General features: G+C 32.5%; 1 protein-coding gene across 5 annotated transcripts in view; it reads left to right on the top strand.

Annotated features, from left to right (window-relative positions):
* The window catches only part of KIF2A (kinesin family member 2A), a 71,598-nt gene that overhangs the window by 39,532 nt on the left and 12,023 nt on the right, over nucleotides 1-20,043 (top strand). For 2 of the 5 annotated variants that reach the window (XM_043488465.1, XM_043488462.1), the window contains exons 2-16: nucleotides 1,795-1,889; nucleotides 2,283-2,402; nucleotides 4,176-4,230; nucleotides 5,266-5,388; nucleotides 5,947-6,047; nucleotides 7,793-7,888; nucleotides 9,860-9,914; nucleotides 10,283-10,445; nucleotides 12,598-12,688; nucleotides 12,786-12,849; nucleotides 13,409-13,500; nucleotides 13,850-13,992; nucleotides 14,301-14,505; nucleotides 15,790-15,900; nucleotides 16,964-17,031. In XM_043488465.1, the coding sequence (XP_043344400.1) occupies nucleotides 1,795-1,889; nucleotides 2,283-2,402; nucleotides 4,176-4,230; nucleotides 5,266-5,388; nucleotides 5,947-6,047; nucleotides 7,793-7,888; nucleotides 9,860-9,914; nucleotides 10,283-10,445; nucleotides 12,598-12,688; nucleotides 12,786-12,849; nucleotides 13,409-13,500; nucleotides 13,850-13,992; nucleotides 14,301-14,505; nucleotides 15,790-15,900; nucleotides 16,964-17,031 (1,582 nt within the window). Of the gene's footprint in view, nucleotides 1-1,794; nucleotides 1,890-2,282; nucleotides 2,403-4,175; nucleotides 4,231-5,265; nucleotides 5,389-5,928; nucleotides 6,048-7,792; nucleotides 7,889-9,859; nucleotides 9,915-10,282; nucleotides 10,446-12,597; nucleotides 12,689-12,785; nucleotides 12,850-13,408; nucleotides 13,501-13,849; nucleotides 13,993-14,300; nucleotides 14,506-15,789; nucleotides 15,901-16,963; nucleotides 17,032-20,043 lie in introns of all 5 variants that reach the window. The other 3 variants (XM_043488461.1, XM_043488464.1, XM_043488463.1) reach the window with 3 other exon arrangements.

Genomic DNA, 20,043 nt, shown 5'->3' with positions numbered 1-20,043 from the left:
ATAGGCAGTAGAAGAGAGGAGAGTAGTTGGGAGAGAATTGCCATAATCCAAGATTAAGGCCTTGGCGACTTATACCAAGGTGATTGCTGTGGAATTGGTAACAAATGATACTATTTGGGGTAAAACTCAGGCCAACATCATTTTATTTTAAAAAAAAGAAACCTCTCTAGGAGTTTCTGGGTACACAGTGAGCGTTGAGGATCTGTGCTACAGCTTATAAATGTTTCCAGGGGTATTTGGAATTTAAGCCACACAGGCATCTTCCTCGTCAGCTTAATTTTAGGAGAGTAGAGAAACATAGTGATAATAGCAAGTGCTTTTGCATGTGACTGAGGTTCAGATATGTGCCAACTAATAGCTGTGTGACTGTGAGCCTCAGTATCTTCATTTTAAAGAAAGAGATCTCCACTTCGTAGGTATGTTTGTGATGTTAAATGAACCAGTGTAGATTTTATTTTATTTTATTTTTTTTTACCAGTGTAGATTTTAAATGAGCCGGTCTTTGATGTATGTGTGCTCACAAAGTAGTAGTTTAAAGGTCTAACCTATCATATTGGTAAAAAATATTTTAAATTGATAATGCTCAGTGTTGATGAGGATATAGAAGAATAGGCCCCATCGTTGGTGGGAATATAGAGACCAATTTTCAAGTAACTGTCAAAATTTCAGTTTCCTTAACCCAGTCTGCTTCTAGAAATTTTATTAATGAAAACATTCATATTATGTACTTATACTCAGTGCAACATCTTTTAATGGCAAACAATTGGAAACAGTTTAAATTCTTCTTCTTAAAAGAATAAATTATGATGTATTCCTTTTATAGAATGCTTATGAAGTTGTTAAAATTAATGTTGATCCATAATGCTGTCGTGGGAAGATTCCAGTATATATTTTAGTTTTTAAAAAAGCACTAATAAAAAAAAAAGCACTAATATATTGCTGACAGTATATACTTAAATCTTCAAATGAACTCTTTTTTTATAAAGCTCTGGAGCTCTTTTCTAACAGATATGCATTGTTAAGTGTTAGTCGCTCAGTCGTGCCTGACTCTTTGCGACCCCATGGACTGTAGCCCACCAGGCTCCTCTGTCCATGAGATTTTCCAGGCAAGGATACTGGAGTGGGTTGCCATTTCCTTCTCCAGGGGATCTTCCCAACCCAGGGATCCAACCCGGGTCTCCTGCACTGCAGGCAGATTCTTCACCGACTGAGCTACAAGGGAAGCCCCTTAAATCTTCAATATTTGAAATTTTAACAAGATTATATGTATTCATCACTTAATTTTTATATGAGCCCATATAGAAAAAATAACTGGACTTTTTGGACTCAGATTCCTTTTCCTAATAATTTCTAAACAATTTGATCAATTGAATAGGGAATGATAGTGAAATTTAAGTTAAAAGTATTTTATATCTATATAGTATTAAAAATTGCTTCATGAATTTTTGTTATGTGTTCTTCAGGATCATTGTTGGCTCATAGTAAGGACACTTTAACATTCGAGCTGATGTAACAGTATAAAATTTCAGGCATTCCATGTCACTGTGTAACCATTTATCACCTATGCTGAAAATAAAACTTTCAATCTAATCCAGTTTCTTGAGTTCTTGGTCTTAACAAGTGGCAGATTCATTTATGGTTCTATAGACAAACCTCATTCCCCAATCCCAAGAATCTGTGCAAATCCCTCATATCATAGTTTTTTAAACTTGTAAATTATAAAATTATTTTTGACAGTGTTTAGGGATACCATAATTTGTAACATTTTAAAAGTGTATATTTTATTCCAATTAGGCCGAATACATCAAGCAATGGTAACATCTTTAAATGAAGATAACGAAAGTGTAACTGTTGAATGGATAGAAAATGGAGATACAAAAGGCAAAGAGGTATGATCACTAGGTTAAATTTTATTTCTGGTCTTAAAATCAAGATTCCGAATATGCAACAAAACAGAAAATTGTGTAGTTTAATATAGTGCATGTATCTGCTATCATTCCTTGAAAAACTTTCAAAGTGATTAAAACATTTCACTCAAAGAAAGTTAGATACCTCCTGCCTATCTCATGTAATTAGACAAATAATCAGACCACAAAATACTACCTTAAGAGAGATTCTTTTAAATAAATAGATGTTGGTTGTAATTCTAGGTAATCTAATTTTTAAGGTAATACTATTCATTAGGCTGAAATTGTTTAACATTTACCCTTTATGTATAAATTTATTTGAAAATGAAAGATTGTCTAAATTCACTCTGAAAATATATGCATTTTGAAAAACAGATTGACCTGGAGAGCATCTTTTCACTTAACCCTGACCTTGTACCAGATGAAGAAATTGAGCCCAGTCCAGAGACACCCCCACCTCCAACATCCTCAGCCAAAGTAAACAAAATTGTAAAGGTTAGTGATACAAATTCAGAGCGGGGTATGTGTGTGTATTCTTGTTTGAAATGGGACTGTGAAGAGTATGTATTTGTTTGCTTTTAGAAAAACCTTAATTCTTTCTGCCATCTACATGTATATATACACACACATACTTTAAAGGATTGAAAAGTTATCTAATTCACAATTCTAGATTCTAGAAATTTCATGACTGGTTACAATTTTTCGTAAGACTAGTAGTTTATTAGAAGACATTGGTCAAAATCGTTTGCTTGTTAGTATTTGTTGAGTGAATACATATGACTTTGATAAAGAAAAAATTAGTTTCTTTTTCATAATGAATTCCCATTTTAGTAGTCTTTTCAAATAGTAATTCTCCTGTTTAGATTTATTTTTAAAAATGAGATGACATTTTAGATTAACTATTTCTGTATTATCTGTGAAGATAAATTTTAAAGCCATGCTATGTCCCTCCTAACAGTTAAAAATGTATGTGATTTTTAAATTATTTTAAAGTAATTCCTCTTCTCTATTGAAATGTCTCAATGTTAAAACTTTGTATCAAAATACAACTTTTTAAAAATCAGAAAACTGTCAGATAGTCCCTGACAGTTGTTAAATCTGCAGTTCTTTGTGTTCAAAATTTTTTGCATTGTTGATTTTATATTCTACAGAAATTAATAAGATTTTAGCCCTGTAGCAGCTCACTGTCTTGCATGGAAGACATTCATAGGCATCCACATATAATATGATAGAAATTCAACAATATCAGCAAAACATTCTGCTTTTATGAACGTAAGACATTTTCAGCTCATATAATTTCAGCATATTGAGAATCTCTGCTTAGTGATCCCCCTTAGAATTACTCCCTTGTAAATGGACTGTTGTTCATATTTGGCTTCACAGCTTTGAAGGATCTTCATAGTTTATCCTTATTGATATGTCCTTAGCAACCTTTGCTGTGTATTAGAATCACCTGGAAATTTTTCAGAATACACTTGATTCCTAACCCCACTCCTAGAGTTTCAGTTTTATTTTATCTAAAGAGTGGCCCTAGCATCAATATTCTTTTAATAGTAGCCATCTGATTTGATGTGCAGTTAGCATTAAACGTCACAGCATTATTTGGTATCTTTTTTTAGGTGAATATTAAATAAAGTCTTGGTAAATAAATAATAGGACCAAAAACTTGCTGCCCTTATGTACTCAGTTTGAAGTCTTTAAAAGTCTAATGAAACCTTTTAGTAAAAACCAACAGTGTATTTCATAGTATTTTGATGTTTCAGTTTAACAATGAGCTGTACATTGCCTAAAAATTGTTTTGTTACTTACCCCTGACGTCCAAAGATGAAATGTATTACATGATTTTGGCAGGATAGCATGATGCTTAAAAAACACCCACTTTAATGAAATTATTTAATCTGTTTTTGCTTCAGTTTCCTCATCTGTGAATCCAGAATAGCAATAATAATGACCTCATAGGGTTGTTGTGAAGATTAAATGAATTAATACATATGAAACCCTTTGAACAGTACCTGGCTCATTTTAATTCCTGCCTATTTTGGGACAGTGGCAGGATATTTAAATAAACTTGAATATTGATGGCATTACTGGTAATTTATTATAAGATAATTTTAGTTTTTCTCCATTTATTTTTTCCCTTTTTTCCATTTAGTTTTGTATTATTGTATGTCTTAATCTATTTTTGTTTAATTAAAGGAAGCTGGTTATGATAGATATACATATGAGGAATAAAGAGAAAAAGTAAAATGAATGTTTTCTTTATTATAGAATCGACGGACTGTGGCTTCTATTAAGAATGAACCTCCTCCAAGAGATAATAGAGGTAAAATTTTTATGTATTAATTTTGCCTATGGTCCTGCCAAGGTAAATCAAAAGTAAACATTACCCCTGGTGTTATTATTCATTTAAACTTTATATGGCTAATTTTTAAGATTGGTATCTTCTTGATTTCCCGAGACAATAATGTCAGTGATATCTAAAAAATGATTTGTAAAGGTATATGATAAATGTGAAATTCCATGTTATGTGCAGTTTTGATTCATCTTATTTACTCAATCATTTTTCAGATTTGAAGAGAGTATTATGAGAAAGAAAGGAATGGGGAAGTAGTCAATTGATTTAACAAGGGCAAATTTATCATTGACATTTTTACATAATTTTTTGGCTAACAGACTTTTAAAAAGGATCATGGGTAACTGAAGACAAGTTGAATAGGTATAAATTGTAGTTAATTTCAGGACTCTCATATGTTTTCAGCTGAGTGATGTAAAGCTTAGTTAATCCTTTTCTGCTGTTCAGAATGGTCCTTTCTAGTAGTGATGTTTCCTTGTATGTACAGATGATGAGGCAGGATAGCCGTGGGTATTAGAGGAGTCAAGGCAGACGGAAAGGCCTGCACTCTCAGCACTATTCTTTGAGTCTAGTGAAAATTTACATTTCTTTGTAAAATGTGATGTTTGTATTTAACTCAATATTGTTTTTTCCACTTCTGTAACATCCACAGTAGGAAATTTTCTGTTGAAGATTTGCCTGTTTGAGGAGCAGAGTGGGATCTAAAATACAAGGAGGGTTGAGATACTTTTACATTGTTACTGTCTATATGTCTGAATTGTTTGAGTTTTTCCAAATGAGAGTGCATATAAAATCTGTATTTTGCCCACTTTTTTTTTTAATGATTATTTAAAGTCAAGCTTGGCTTTGGTTTTATATAAATTATTCAGATTGAGTTTTGTAGCTACAGTTACATTGGTAAAACCTAAGTCTGTACATGTTACTCTGAAAACCTTTCAGCTTGTCAGTGTATTGACCAGAATTGATTATTATTACATATATTTGAAAATTGTGTTTCCCTTTCAGTGGTTGGTTCTGCACGTGCGCGGCCTAGTCAGCTTCCCGAACAGTCTTCCTCTGCACAACAGAATGGTAGTGTTTCAGATATATCTCCAGTTCAAGCTGCAAAAAAGGAATTTGGACCCCCTTGTATGTAAATCACGTATCAAGGATTCAGTCATTTTAGTCATACATGTAACTTCTCTTGGTCAATTTTATAAGTCCCCAAATTGCAAGCTTAATTGCAGGTTTTATTTTTACCATTGTAGAAAATTTTTGTTGTTGTTAGTTTAGTCTGTTAATTGGGTTTTTTAATGTATATTTTGGAAGAAAAAAATTATAAAACTATAACAATGTTTCAGTTGCTTTAAATTTAAAATACTGGCCAGATGATCTTGACAGATGTTACAGAAGAAATATGCTCCTTTATCCTTATCAGTTCAAAGATCTTTGATTCTAAACCAAGAGATGACATGTATCAGTATGTTAGAGTCACTTTTCATGACTCTTACTCGTATTTTGTCCTGTTCCTAGTTTTGTTAAAGCAGCTCATAAGTAAGTTCACATATTTGTCATGGGCATGTTTTGTCACTGTGTACCTTTTTTGGGGTGTATGTGGTAAAATTACATTGATACATAAAATTTTGTGTATAAGTGCAATACTCTAAAAAGAAAACTATACTTCTACAGCTCATCTTTTTCTTCTAGCACGTAGAAAATCTAATTGTGTGAAAGAAGTAGAGAAATTGCAAGAAAAACGAGAAAAAAGGAGACTGCAACAGCAAGAACTTAGAGAAAAAAGAGCCCAGGTTTGTAACAGAAACATATTTTGTTTATGCACCAAAGATTTTACTGTGTCAGTGAATGGGATTGGCTTATGAAAGCATAACTCCTTTAAAGATTTCAATATAGTTCCTTAGATTGACATTGAGGAATAATATAAACTCTTGAGAAAATAAGTTATTAACAGATCTTTTTTTACTACATAAATTTCTCAAATTTTAGTTGGTATGTCTTAGTCCTGAGGCTTTTTCCATTTTGAATAGTAAGCCATTGTGCTGCAAAATTCTAATAGATTTATAATATCAAGAATAATAGGATTTTAGGTTTTTTAAAAGGACTAAAAATGCATTCTGAAAGTACCAGTTAAAGTGTATGGTTATACTATAAATGTTACTGTTGTTTTTCCATGGTTAATAAATTGAACATATCATAATGAAAGAGTGGAAATTTGTTGTGTGTTGATTTATGCTAGATGTTGAGAGTGTAGCTCTGTCATGCCCCTCTTCTCACATTTCCTTTAGATGGTTAGCAAAATTTTTCCAGCAATGGAAAATTGCATAGAAGACTGGTTTATTATTTCTCTACAAGTCTTCACATTTTTTACTGTTGTACAAATAATTCCTCCGTTGTGCTTATATTGTAACTATTATATTCTCAGAACTCGTTTCCTGTAATGAAATACCAGGATTGTTTCCTTATTTAAGAGTATGTTCAAATGCCCTTAATCATAAAGATGTTGTGTTGTGGAATCAATATAATACTAACCTCAGTAAAGCAGCTTATATCTGAAAGTGACCTGAGAATGACCAGTTGGGTTTTGAAATAAACAATGCTGTTGTCTACTGATGCTTAGCACAGATGCCACCTGGTGTCTCCTGTGGGTACTTCATAATATTTTTATCTGAACTGTTTACATTCTTCTTCTTAATTGATATAGCTGGTGTTATTTCCCAATAAGGTTAATTGAGAGTAGTGACATTAACAGTTTTGAAATTGAGTTGTACTCGAAGCAAATGTGCAATAAAATACATGGGGAAAAAAACTGACTTGAAATATTTAATAATTTATGCTCATGGCCTGGCTAGGAGAGGCTGTTAGCTCTTGCTATTTGTGTCTTAATCTGAATTTTCTCAATTTTGAAGCAAAAAAGTAAATTGCTATTAGCATTCAATAATTTGAATTTTAAAGATTTAAAAAATTGTCTTGGCTTCCAGTTCCTTTAAATCCTATATCCTGTTGATTTGGAACTGTTTTATACCAGGCTTTAGTTTTTTTTTTTTAGAGACTCAGTAAAAATAGGAAATGGATATAAGTGAATCCATCGTTCTATTTTCCTGAAACATTGAATTAGGAATTGGAAATAAGAATCTGATTAAATGCATTTTTCTAAGAATTTCAGCTTTTCTAGAGGTTTTTTTTTTTTTTGATGTTTAGGATGAGTACTTTCTCTTGCTTAATTTTCTAGGACAATTAAGGTATGTGTATAACATTTGACATAATACAAGGGTGGGTTTAATAAGCAATATATGGCTTGGAGTTAACAGATTGCACGTAGACTAACAGAATTATGTTTTTAAAATAAAAGTGATTTCTGGGCAATTACTGATCTTGAACTCTGAAACTATATCACATCTCTGCTTTGAATTTGGGCTTGGCTATTACTAGTGACATAATTTATTACTTTAATTTTAATTTTCAAACCATGTATAAATGCAACAAATGCTACTTTATTGTAATTATAATAAATGATGAATTCTCTGTCTTCTTACAGGATGTTGATGCTACAAACCCAAATTATGAAATTATGTGTATGATCAGAGACTTTAGAGGAAGTTTGGATTATAGACCGTTAACAACAGCAGATCCTGTAAGATTCTTTGTAAATGATTGCCCTGGAACTTTGTATGCTGTGAATAAAAATATGTTTGATACCCCCTAAATTAATATTATATTTAGCTCTGTAACTTTCTTCTCTTTTTATGGGTGTTCCTTCTCCATATTTTAAGAAGAAAATCAAGAAACCATTGAGAATTCCCTGGTGACTTAATGGTTAGGACTCCAAACTGAGGGCCTAGGTTCAATCTTTGGTCAGAAAACTAAGATCCCACAAGCCACTCAGTGCAGCCAAAAAAAGAGACAAACTACCCACATTTACTCTTAATTCCCATAATTGATATATTAGACATGCTTCTCACAGAGGTACCTGTTTCACAGCAAAGCCTTCAAGTCCTTGGTGGTGGTCATTCGGTCACTAAACCGTGTCTGACTCTTTGCGACCCCATGGACTGCAGCACACCTGGCATCCCTGTCCTCCACTAGTCCCAAAGTTTGCTCAAGTTTAAATAAAAAGTTAATTAGTAGTAGGAATGATGGTCGAATCGACAGCCCAAGACAAGAGGAAATAACTTGGAATTTACATAAATGATGGTCAGAAAGCAGATTGGGTCTTCTGACATCATCCTTGACTGTTGCTCTGCCCTACCAAGGACTTTGCTAAGCAACCATCACTTATACTTTCATCTCAATTCCAAGTTTATTTCCTCTTGACTTGGGCTGTGGATCCCACCATCATTCCAGCTTACTGCTAATTAATTTTTTTTAAATGTTTATTTTGGCTTTTAACAGTGAGTAATGATTGTTGAGGACTGCTGTAAAACAAAACTCTAGTGCTTAAAAAATGTCTTATTATGCATTTCTTTCCTATTAAAGAATGAGAATTTAGGGACATCCCTGGCAGTCCAGTGGTTAAGACTTTGTTCCCAGTGCAGGGGGGCGCAGGTTCAATCCCTGGTTGGGGAGCTAAGAACCCACAAGCCTGGCGGCCAAAATCCAAAACATGAAACGGAAACAGTATTGTAACAAATTCAATAAAGACTTTAAAAGTGGTCCACATCAAAAAAAAAAAAAAATGAGAGTTTACTAGACAGGGAATACTTTTGTAATTTGTATTTGTGAAAAATAATACATCTGACCTAGCATACATGGAATGTCTTCGGTACACAAAATATGTTTATTTTAGGCAGATGTATTATATGTGATTTAACAGTAGTTCATAACATCTGATCTCATGTATTTTAGTTCTTGTTGCCCCTCCATTTGTTTCATTTACATCTGAGCTCAGACTTTACAGCAGTGTTTGCAGAACTTTTTCTGAAAAGGGCCTGGTATTTTTGGCTTTGTGAACCATATTTTCTGTGTTACAACTTCTCAATTCTGACTTTGTAGTATGAAAAGCAGCCATAGACAATACATAAATGAATGGGTATGGCTGTTTCAGAAAACTTCAGTAGTGACTTGGGTTGGGTTTTTAGGCCATACTTTGCAAATTTCTACTTTATATTAAATATCATTACAAGACAAACATTGGGAACATAAGTTTTATGAAAAAATATTTATGTCTAATTAATTGGCACATTATGAAATTATTCAGATTATTTTGCCTAATAATCTTCTGATAATCCTGTTTCTTGTCTACAGCTAGTTATCTTTGCCAACAGCTTTCCCTCCAGTTCAGTCTGATAGGAAATTTGACTTTTGTCGTATACAGCCCATCTTGACTTGAATAAGGTGGCTTCTTAATGTGAACCTGTTGCTATCAAGAGTAGTAGTGTCATCTGCAAAGTTATTTCCTAGAGGTTTGCCAAATGACACAATCAGCAAGTTTCCATTATACTTTGAATTTTTAAAATAATTGTGTCTGATGATTCTTAAAATTTGTGTATTACATATCCTATTTTTGCTGTGCATAAATTTCTAAAACCTTAGAAATATCACATAATTAATTTTTCAGTGTTTTATAATTCACTGATAATAACTGGAAAAATTATTTTATTTCTAGATTGATGAACACAGGATATGTGTTTGTGTAAGGAAACGACCACTCAATAAAAAAGGTATGTTTGTTGAGCTCTAATCAAAGGTCGATTTTTGTCCTGTTTGCAGTTTATTTTGATAATACCAGAAATCAAATTGATTTGGAAGAGTTAAGTGTAAATCATTTCATTTGTATATAAGCATTAGGCAGATTTCTGTGGTTAGGGCTGTTGTGTTATTGCTGTAAGGCTGCCTTTCCTGGCTTTACGGAAATCTTGATTTTTTTAACTTTGTTGAAATATTCTATTTGAATGGCATGTTTATGGGATATTTATATTTACAGGGTTACTACTTTTATCTAAATTCTTACTACTTAAAATAATTTTTGTTCATTAACTCAAATGATGTGAAAAATACTGGCCATTGACTTTTTTTTTTATTCTTTTAGAAACTCAAATGAAAGATCTTGATGTAATCACAATCCCTAGTAAAGATGTTGTGATGGTACATGAACCAAAACAAAAAGTAGATTTAACAAGGTACCTAGAAAACCAAACATTTCGTTTTGATTATGCCTTTGATGACTCAGCTCCTAATGAAATGGTTTACAGGTAGGTAAATTTGTTGTAAATCATAATTTGTTCTTATTCTATGTTCAGGGTGTTCACCATCACCCTGAAACTTATATTGATCTTGGCATATCTCTCCAGAGGTGCAATATTCTTTTTTTACCCCCTTAGTTTAAACAAATAAGAATATTTAATAAACACAATAATAAATAGTAATACATGTTTTCTTTAATGCTCCCCAAATCAGTTTTCATTACCAATTAACTTATACACTATGTAACACACCATATGTATGGATAAGAAGTTTCTAGACAACATTTTCTCTGCCTCTAGAGATGGGATGTGGTTATTTTTCCTTTTTAATATCTGCAGTATTTCAAAGAAATTTAAAATAGCTGTTATACATCAGACACTTATTTGTCTAAATCTTTATTGACCACTTAAGGAACAAAAGTTCTGAAATCTACGTGCATTTGCCTAGTTTATCATATTTAAGCTTTGAAATAGTTTTAGCATGAAATTCTTACGTGTTTGCATATTTAACCTACAAATAATTCAAACTTGTGTATTATGCATTGATGTCCTACATTTTTATCCAAATTTAGATTTTCATACATAGTTTATAAACATTTACTTCTCATTATTTAACAGGTCAATTTTAGCAGCATTGTTATTTCAGTCTATATTAAATGGTCTTGGCAGTCACTTGAATGCTATGCTTCATTGCCCTTTTATCTTATAAATTTGACTGGAAAACAAAATTAATTAGTGAGAATGCTAGCAAGTTATGATAAATGAGATCCTGTTAAGATCAACTCCTCTGGTCTTAAGCCAGTAAACTGTGAGTTCAGCTCTAAAGAAACAGGACAAAATTAAAGAGTATGTGAATGCTAGATAGAGGTATTGTGAAGAATTTGTTTTAAAAGGGAATTGTAAATTGTATATTTTTTACCTTTCTGAGAGCTGAGTCCTCTCCTTCTCACTCACTCCCTTGTCTCCTTCCACTACTGTCTCATAAATATATCTGTCTGACTTTTATAATCATTTTCAAGAGATCATTATAAACGTGTGTTTCTGTGTATGTGCTAGATTTAGTAAACATTTTTGTTTCACCCTGTATTTATGCTTCTTAATTTTACCAATATTAGTTCTGTCCCCTCTTATCCTTAACTTCAGTGGATTGAGGAATTAGGCTTTTTTTTTTGTCCTATCACTCTTCAGACTCATTTCTAATTCTGTTTGATTAGAACTTTTTTCTCCTTCTTTTGTTCTGTACTTTCTCCAGTTGTGCCTTTGAAAAAATCAATAGAGCTATATAAAGTGTTCACATATGTTCTCTTGAAGCCTGTGTAAAAAACCCATTTGTTTTGTATCATGCATTTTAGAGCACTGCTCAATGAAGTACTTTTTTGTCCTTCCTTACCTTTTTAATCTTGACTCCAGCAGTGATTATACCAATACATAATACTGGGCATCCTTTTCCTGAATCAGGACTGTCAATTCAAAATTCATTGTCTTATATAAAGATCATTTATAGTTACTTATTTATAATATTTGGGGATCCTTTTCCTGAATCAAGACTATCAGTTCAGAATTCATTGTCTTACAAGCATTGTTTATATTTGCTTATTCACATCCAGGAAAATTTTTACCAGTTTTATACTTGTTAAGATAATGTTTTTGTACTTTTTTCTCCCTCTAGCTTTTCTTTTCTGAGATTACCAGTCTTGATTCTGTTTCTGTTGAAACCTTTGATACATTTTTGAGTTTGGGTTGGGGTTTTTTGTTTTGGTTTTCATGTATGTCCCACTTGTCTGGCTGATATTACCATATTTTGTTGTTATTTTTTAAAACTTTCCTATTGTCTTCTATTAATACATATGTCTTTAGCTCAGCTACTATCAGGTTTTTCCCCCCTGGCAGTTATTAATTATTGTGGCCATTTTTTTTGTGGCCATTTTTTATCATGGAATTATTGCTTGAAGATATGCGTTAAAGAGCTTTAAGCAATTCTAGGACATGGACATTTAAATTTTAAATCAGTGAGTTCAGTTGTGGTCTTAGAGTTGAACCTACTGGTTTGTTAAAAATTTTGGTGTAAGATTTGTTTATTAATAACACTAGATACTAGTTTTATTACTTATTTAATTAAAATATCAACTGTACATTTTGACCGCTGCATTTTATTTTTAAGGTTTACAGCTAGACCACTAGTGGAAACTATATTTGAGAGGGGAATGGCTACATGCTTTGCTTATGGGCAGACTGGAAGTGGAAAGACTCATGTAAGTAATTCGTTAGTTACATCCTGATAGGAAGCTGGTTTATTTTTCTTATACCTTAATTGTAAGACCTAAATTCTTTTTTCTTTTTAACATATAGACAATGGGAGGTGACTTTTCAGGAAAGAACCAAGATTGTTCTAAAGGAATTTATGCATTAGCAGGTAACTCCTTTTTGGGTATCATTTATAACATTCTTCTTGAATATTATTCAGGTGGTTTGGAAAAAGATTTGGAAGTACTGTACAGAATTTTAAGGGTAATTAATGCTGCACTTACTACATATTTTGTCAGTTTTAGGTTATCGGACTGCTTTGGAAAGAGCTTTGCTTTGGGGTCAGAAATCTTGATTGTGTGTGTGTTGTAATCTGACACATTGTTGGAGCTTAGTATTGTTGAATAGCTGCTTTGTGAAAAGTTCCCATTTGTTATAATTACGAAAGTACCCTTATTATGACCACCTATAATTTTATGCTATTTATAAAGATAAGTAGTAGCATTCTTTTCTTGAATATGAAGGAGAGTGACTTCTAAACTGACAGTGTAGACAAACTTGCTATTTTTTGTAAAGTTAGTATCCACTTGAGTCTTCATTTTTATTATTGATACTATCATTCTAGGTAAGCATAAACTGATTCCTCTGAAAATAGAAAATTTTAATATCTTTTAAAAAATAATTTTTTTGCATCTTAACAAATTTTCTCCATATGAAATTATTGGCAGCTCGGGATGTATTTTTAATGCTAAAGAAGCCAAACTATAAGAAGTTGGAACTTCAAGTGTATGCAACCTTTTTTGAAATTTATAGTGGTAAGGTAAGTTGAAATTTTAAACTAATTTTTGTAAGCTTTTTAAATTGTGGTTTAAAAATACATAACATAAAATTTACCATTTTAACTTTTTTAGTGTAGAAGTTCACCAGAATTGAGTACATTCACATTGTTGGACAGTTGGTGCCACCACATAATTGCTATATGTATTTAGAATATTATTTTGAAGTTTTTTGTGTATGAGATTTTTTCTAAATTCCCTTTGAAATTCTTTAACTTCAATATCAATCATTATTATTCTATAACAATTATTACGATTCTCTGAAATAATTTTTTAGAATCTGAATGACTCATTTTTATAGAACTGTTCTTATTTTCAAACTTTTTTTTTTAGGTGTTTGACTTGCTAAATAGAAAAACAAAATTAAGAGTGCTTGAAGATGGAAAACAGCAGGTTCAAGTGGTGGGATTACAGGAACGGGAGGTCAAATGTGTTGAAGATGTACTAAAACTCATTGACATAGGCAACAGTTGCAGGTAACTCATTTTAATAAAGAGAAACAATCTGATGATCAATTTTAGATACTTTGATTATAACTTGAGAGCAAAGCAAGATTGTTATTCAGTGTATCTTGAAAGTAAAAATCATTGTTCATCAAGACTTTATGAAGTGTGCCAGGTTAAATTCATTAATCTCATTATGTTTGTGTTGTTAATTCACAATAGCTCTTTTGTATTTAAATAATAAAAACGGGATAGTTTTTTGTTTCTATTTTTAATGAAAATATTGTGGCTTGCACAAATTAAACTTTTTACATATCAAAATGTTCTTAATTACATTGTAGAACATCCGGTCAAACATCTGCAAATGCACATTCATCTCGGAGCCATGCAGTGTTTCAGATTATCCTTAGAAGGAAAGGAAAACTACATGGCAAGTTTTCTCTCATCGATTTGGCTGGAAATGAAAGAGGAGCTGATACTTCCAGTGCAGACAGGCAAACTAGGCTTGAAGGTGCTGAAATTAATAAAAGCCTTTTAGCACTCAAGGTAAATAAAGTCCTTTTAATTGTGACAAGTCTCTTACTTTGGACTTTAACTTTGTTTACTCAGTTGCAAAATGATAGTGTTTGTTTTTTCTAATAAGTAAGAGAGATTATCAAAATTTAGTTGTTTATGTTTGCAGTTATAGATTTTTATTGTTTCCAGAAATTTTCTTTATACATATTATTTATTCTTTTTAGGGTAGTTAAAAGATCTGTTAGTTGGCAGGCCACTTCCAAATAGTTGACAGGTTATTTAGGGAGATTCTAGGGAGCCTTAACCACTAATCAGTCTTTTTTCTTGACGGAGAGCAAGGAACCACAAGACTGAGCTAAGAAAGTTTCTCTGAAAAATGTGGAATGGCTTTCAGAAAGTTAGGCCAATATTATATATCTCCCTTGGCTTACAAAGAAAAGAAAGCATTCTGTTTTTTCTTTTATGGAAAAAGTTTAACAAAGCTATGACAAATCTAGATAGCATATTAAAAAGCAGAGACATCATTTCACTGACAAAGGTCCATAAAGCCAAAGCTATGGTTTGACTATAGTCAAACCAGCAGTCATGTATGGATGTGAGAGTTGAACCATAAAGAAGGCTGAGCACTGAAGAATTGATGCTTTTGAACTGTGGTGCTAGAGAAGACTCTTGAGAATCCCGTGGACAGCAAGGAGATCAGACCAGTCCATCCTAAAGGAAATCAACCCTGAATATTCATTGCAAGGACTGATCCTGAAGCTGAAGCTCCAATACTTTGGCCACCTGATGCAAAGAGCCGACTCATTGGAAAAGACTGATGCTGGGAAAGATGGAAGGCAAAAGGAGAATAGGGTGGCAGAGGATGAGATGATTGGATAGCATCAGCGACTCAATGTACATGAAGCTAAGCAACCTCTGGGAGATAGTGAGGGATAGGGAATTCTGGTGTGCTGCAGCCCATGGGATCACAACAAGTCAGACATGACTTAGCAACTGAACAACAGTTATCCTACTGCCTGTCACTTCTAAACACCAATCATAGTCTCCGGCAGAATCTTTTGGAGTTAACAAAGTAGTCTTTTGGTTAGATTGTTTTTTGGGGTTTGTTTCTGGTATTTTTATTTCCCAAATTTCATTTTCTTGAATAATGATTTTTGAGAACATTTTTACTATGCTGTAGACCTCTTGATAGAATTTTCAGAGCTGATCAGATTTTAAATGTTAGGGTTATTGTAAGAGATCTTTTAAATACGTTCAATAAGGTTAATCTTTATAAGAAGCATAATCTGTGAAATTTGCTTTCTTAATTTTCAGGAGTGCATCAGAGCCTTAGGTAGAAATAAACCTCATACTCCTTTCCGAGCAAGTAAACTCACTCAGGTGTTAAGAGATTCATTCATAGGTGAAAACTCTCGTACCTGCATGGTAAGTTTATGTTTGTTTTGTCTTAATCCTAAATGAATAATTATACAACATCTGTGGGAAATTTATGAAATACATTAGTAGCGTTTAAAGTCTTCTACTGTGATACAGTGAAACTTAAAAATGTGATCCCTGCCAGTCTGATAGGATTGTATTGCTGTTATAATACATTCATGCATTCAACTAATTACAACATCTGAGTCCTCTTGAGATTGGTTTCCATTGCTTTCTGTTTTTCTTACATATTGGTCACACTTCTGTCTTTCTTCATATATCTAGAATTTTGGATTATATAATTTTCATTATGATTGAATATCTTATAGACACTCTGGATTCTGTTATGTTCTTCTGAAGATTATTGGTTTGTTGTTGTTACTGTTATTTTAGCAGAAAGTTAACTTAGCTGAACTCCAAACTCTTGTCTCCCCTGCTGTGGGCAGCAACTGACCTTGAAATCTCTGTTTAGTTCTTTTAGACTTAGCTATGTTTCTTATAGTCAGCCTGTGTACTCCAGTTTGGGGGTCAGGCAGAGATTCGGGTAATGTGTGTATTTGGGTAGAGTACTCATGTGTGTATATATATATGAATATACACACATACACACACACACACACATGAGTTTCTCCCTCTGTGGTTACTTCTCTTCTGGGACAAACTTCACTTCCCAGCTACTATGGTGCCCATGTCCAAACTGTCCTTCTTAACTAGTGAAACTCCAGGTTTTTATTGAAGTTTTAGTTGTCCTATGTGACAGCAGCACAGTTTGCCCTTAAGCAAAAAAAAATTTATCGAAAAGAGGGGCAGTCAGTCACTCAGTGTTACTCCCTTCTTTGAGGTGTTGACCTCCATTTTCTGCCTGATGTTTGATCATTTTGTGGTGCTGTTAGAGCTGTTTATATTTTAACTGGAGTTTATAATTACTATATGATTATGGGTGTGAGATACTGAATTATCTCAGAGTTTCTTTTCTTTGGATGACCATATTAAGATTAGACCTTAAGGAGCCATGTGTCAATATTGCTGTCATCTATAACATTTTCTTTATCTTTGCACTTTTCCCCCATAGATTGCTACAATATCTCCAGGAATGGCATCCTGTGAAAATACCCTCAATACATTAAGATATGCAAATAGGTATGAGATATGGTTATTTTTAAATTTGAAAGGAATAGAACAGTATATGATTTGATTTAATATCTTACAGGGTAAATCTTATTACATTATTCTTTCCATTTTCAAAAAAGTTTTTGCATATTTGTTGAAATGATATTTAAAATCATTTTATCACATCCTAAAAATAAAAATAATTAGAAATGTGTTGAGTAACTTGAGAAGACAGTTATATTTTTAGTAGAATTGGTCTTACTCAAGAACATGATACATTTTTCCATTTAACCAAGTTATATTTCATAGTGTTAGTTCTCATTATGTTAAGACTCAAAAGTGAGTGAGTATCAGGCACCAGTTTGTATTTCTTAAGTTATTTTGCTATATGCTAAAAAATTATTTCTGATAATGTTAAGTGTTATACATGGGGAATCTAGGGATTTAGTAGTGATGGCACCGTTCTTTGTGGTGTTCTATATGGGTTGCTGCTGCTGCTAAGTCGCTTCAGTCGTGTCCGACTCTGTGCGACTCCATAGACGGCAGCCCACCAGGCTTCCCCGTCCCTGGGATTCTCCAGGCAAGATCACTGGAGTGGGTTGCCATTTCCTTCTCCGTCTATATGGGTTACGTTTTATTATTTATGAAAATACTGTTACAAACTTTTCATAGACAGTTGGATTATTACAAATGAGAGGACAGAAAGCGTTACACACGGTTAAAGCAATTTGTTCCCATTGCTCTTATTTTAAATGACTATTTATATAGTTTTAAATTTCTGTTATCACATACTGCATTTGTGATTTTAACCTAAAGATAAAATTCCTCTTTGTGTTACATTTCTGGTGTGGCGAGTCTTTTGATTTAGCTAAACATAAGTATTTGTACTGTTTTTTTGTTTTAGTCACTACTGAGATTTTTTCTTTAATCTTTCATTAAGATGGTAAATATATATGCATATAGGAAAGTACCCAGACATAATTAGTAAATGAATACTTCATACATTACATAGTGTAATGTAATGAATACTTACAAAGTGTAAATTCTGGTCATTAGACCAGGAAATAAAACATTTCCAGTCCCCCCAGAAAATTCCCCATGTGTCCCTTTCTGATCACAAGTCCTGAATAACATGCCTAAATCCATTAATCTCAATCCATTATCCTGATTTTGAAATAAATTGCTCAGTTTTCTTTCTTTCTCCCTTTTTAAAAATAGTTTTACTACCTATGAATGTGTCTTTGAACAATATAGGTAGCTGTATTTGAACTTCACATAAATGAGAACACCCTTTGTTCTTTTGTATTTTGCTTTCAGTTTAAGAGATTTTAAAAAATCATCAGTAGAAACTGTTAGAAAGTATAAACTTACCTTTTGCCAAAAGATGAAAAATAATTTCTTTAAAAATATAATAGAATTTTATTTTTAAACTTAATCCCTTTTAAATTTTGAATTATAAAATCCTAGCTATGAACCTTTAATAATTCTTTGTAGTGAACATTTTTGGTATTGTAGGGTTTTTATCACTAATTTAAAATGTTCCTTATTTCAGAATTGTTCATGGGAGAGATGAGGAACAGCTTAGTGTTACAGTCCTGTTGTAGAATTAAAACCCTCATATCTTCAGACTTCTGTATTTGATCATTCCTCTAGTTCATTTAGACCCAAGTAAAATATTTTAATTTTTTATCATGTAATGTGATTCATTTGCAACATTACTAACCATCTGGGACAAACAATTCTGTCTTTTATTTCCATATCTTTAGGAATAAAGATTTTCAATCTCCTTTGATAGCTCATTTGAGGAGTATAATTCCTGCATATAGTATAGTTCAGGTTGGGTAAGAGAGCTTTGAATAGAGGGAAAATGTGTGGTTAGGGGCTAAAAGGGTACCTAAATGAGGATATTCTGAAAGAATAAGATAAGTAATGGGGTTGGGAGTAAAAAAGTGATTAAGTCAGTATTAGAAATTTGGGTTTGTCAGCATGTATGTAAATAAGCTTTCCAAAGTAACTATAAAGGAAAAAGGGTAATGCATGTGATATTGAACCTTTGAGAGCAGACATTACCAAAAGGTCAAAGAAAGATTCTAAGTATAAGACATTACTAGTTTTATCTATGTGACTATTTTTGATGTGTATAAACAGTAATTTCATTTAGTTAAACTTGAGAAGTAATGAGAAAAACAGAATATGGTTGGTATATATTGAAATGTTCAAACATAAAATTTGTACTCAGCCAGGTTTGAACCTCAGTTATGCTACATTCTCACTGAATGAACCTGGGTAAGGTACTTTATTGCTCTGAACCAATTTCTTAACAGTAAAATGGTGGTAATGTCACAACTTTGTTGTAATGGTTAAATAATGTCTTAAGAAATACTAATTATGCTATCTGCTGATAGAAAGTAATTAATAAATATTGCCTATGATTATGAAGTGAGATTGGCCCATAGAGGATATAGGAACTCAAAAAAGTTGGCTCAGAAAACCCATGCTTTGGTTAATACACCTGTTAGAGACATTGGCAAAAACAATTAAAATTCCATTGCTAAAGGATTTTCTTTGCCATGATTCATCATCTGAATCACCAAACACAGAAAATTATTTGAGTGACTGTTTTTTCAGTTTGTTCCAAAGTTGCTTCATAACAGATATATTCTAGGTGCATAGGAAAGAAGTTAATTCATTATTAAGATTGTATGCCATTAGGACTTTAATTCCCTTCCGTCCTGTTTGAAAAGACTGCAAGACTGTTGAGGATTCATTAATGCTAATAAAATACTCATAGTATTGATTACAGAAGAAAATTAGACACGAGTGGTCATGTAGCTTAATACAGGGCATTTCAAATTTAGTTGATGGTCTAGTTACACTTCTATAAAAGATCATAGGAAAAGGAAGAATTATGGAGTAGGGAATCAATAGAACAGAGGGGTTCAAAAACCTGTTAACTTTAATTATTTTTAAGACCCTTTTCTAGCAAATTGGTAATAAATGAAAACTTGAAATGTGCATTCCTGCCTTTACAAGAGCGTTTTC

Source organism: Cervus canadensis, chromosome 16, assembly GCF_019320065.1.
Source record: "Cervus canadensis isolate Bull #8, Minnesota chromosome 16, ASM1932006v1, whole genome shotgun sequence".
Taxonomy (NCBI): Eukaryota; Metazoa; Chordata; class Mammalia; order Artiodactyla; family Cervidae; genus Cervus; species Cervus canadensis.
The sequence above is the reverse complement of the archived record's forward strand: the minus strand, read 5'-3'. Positions and strand labels throughout refer to the sequence as shown.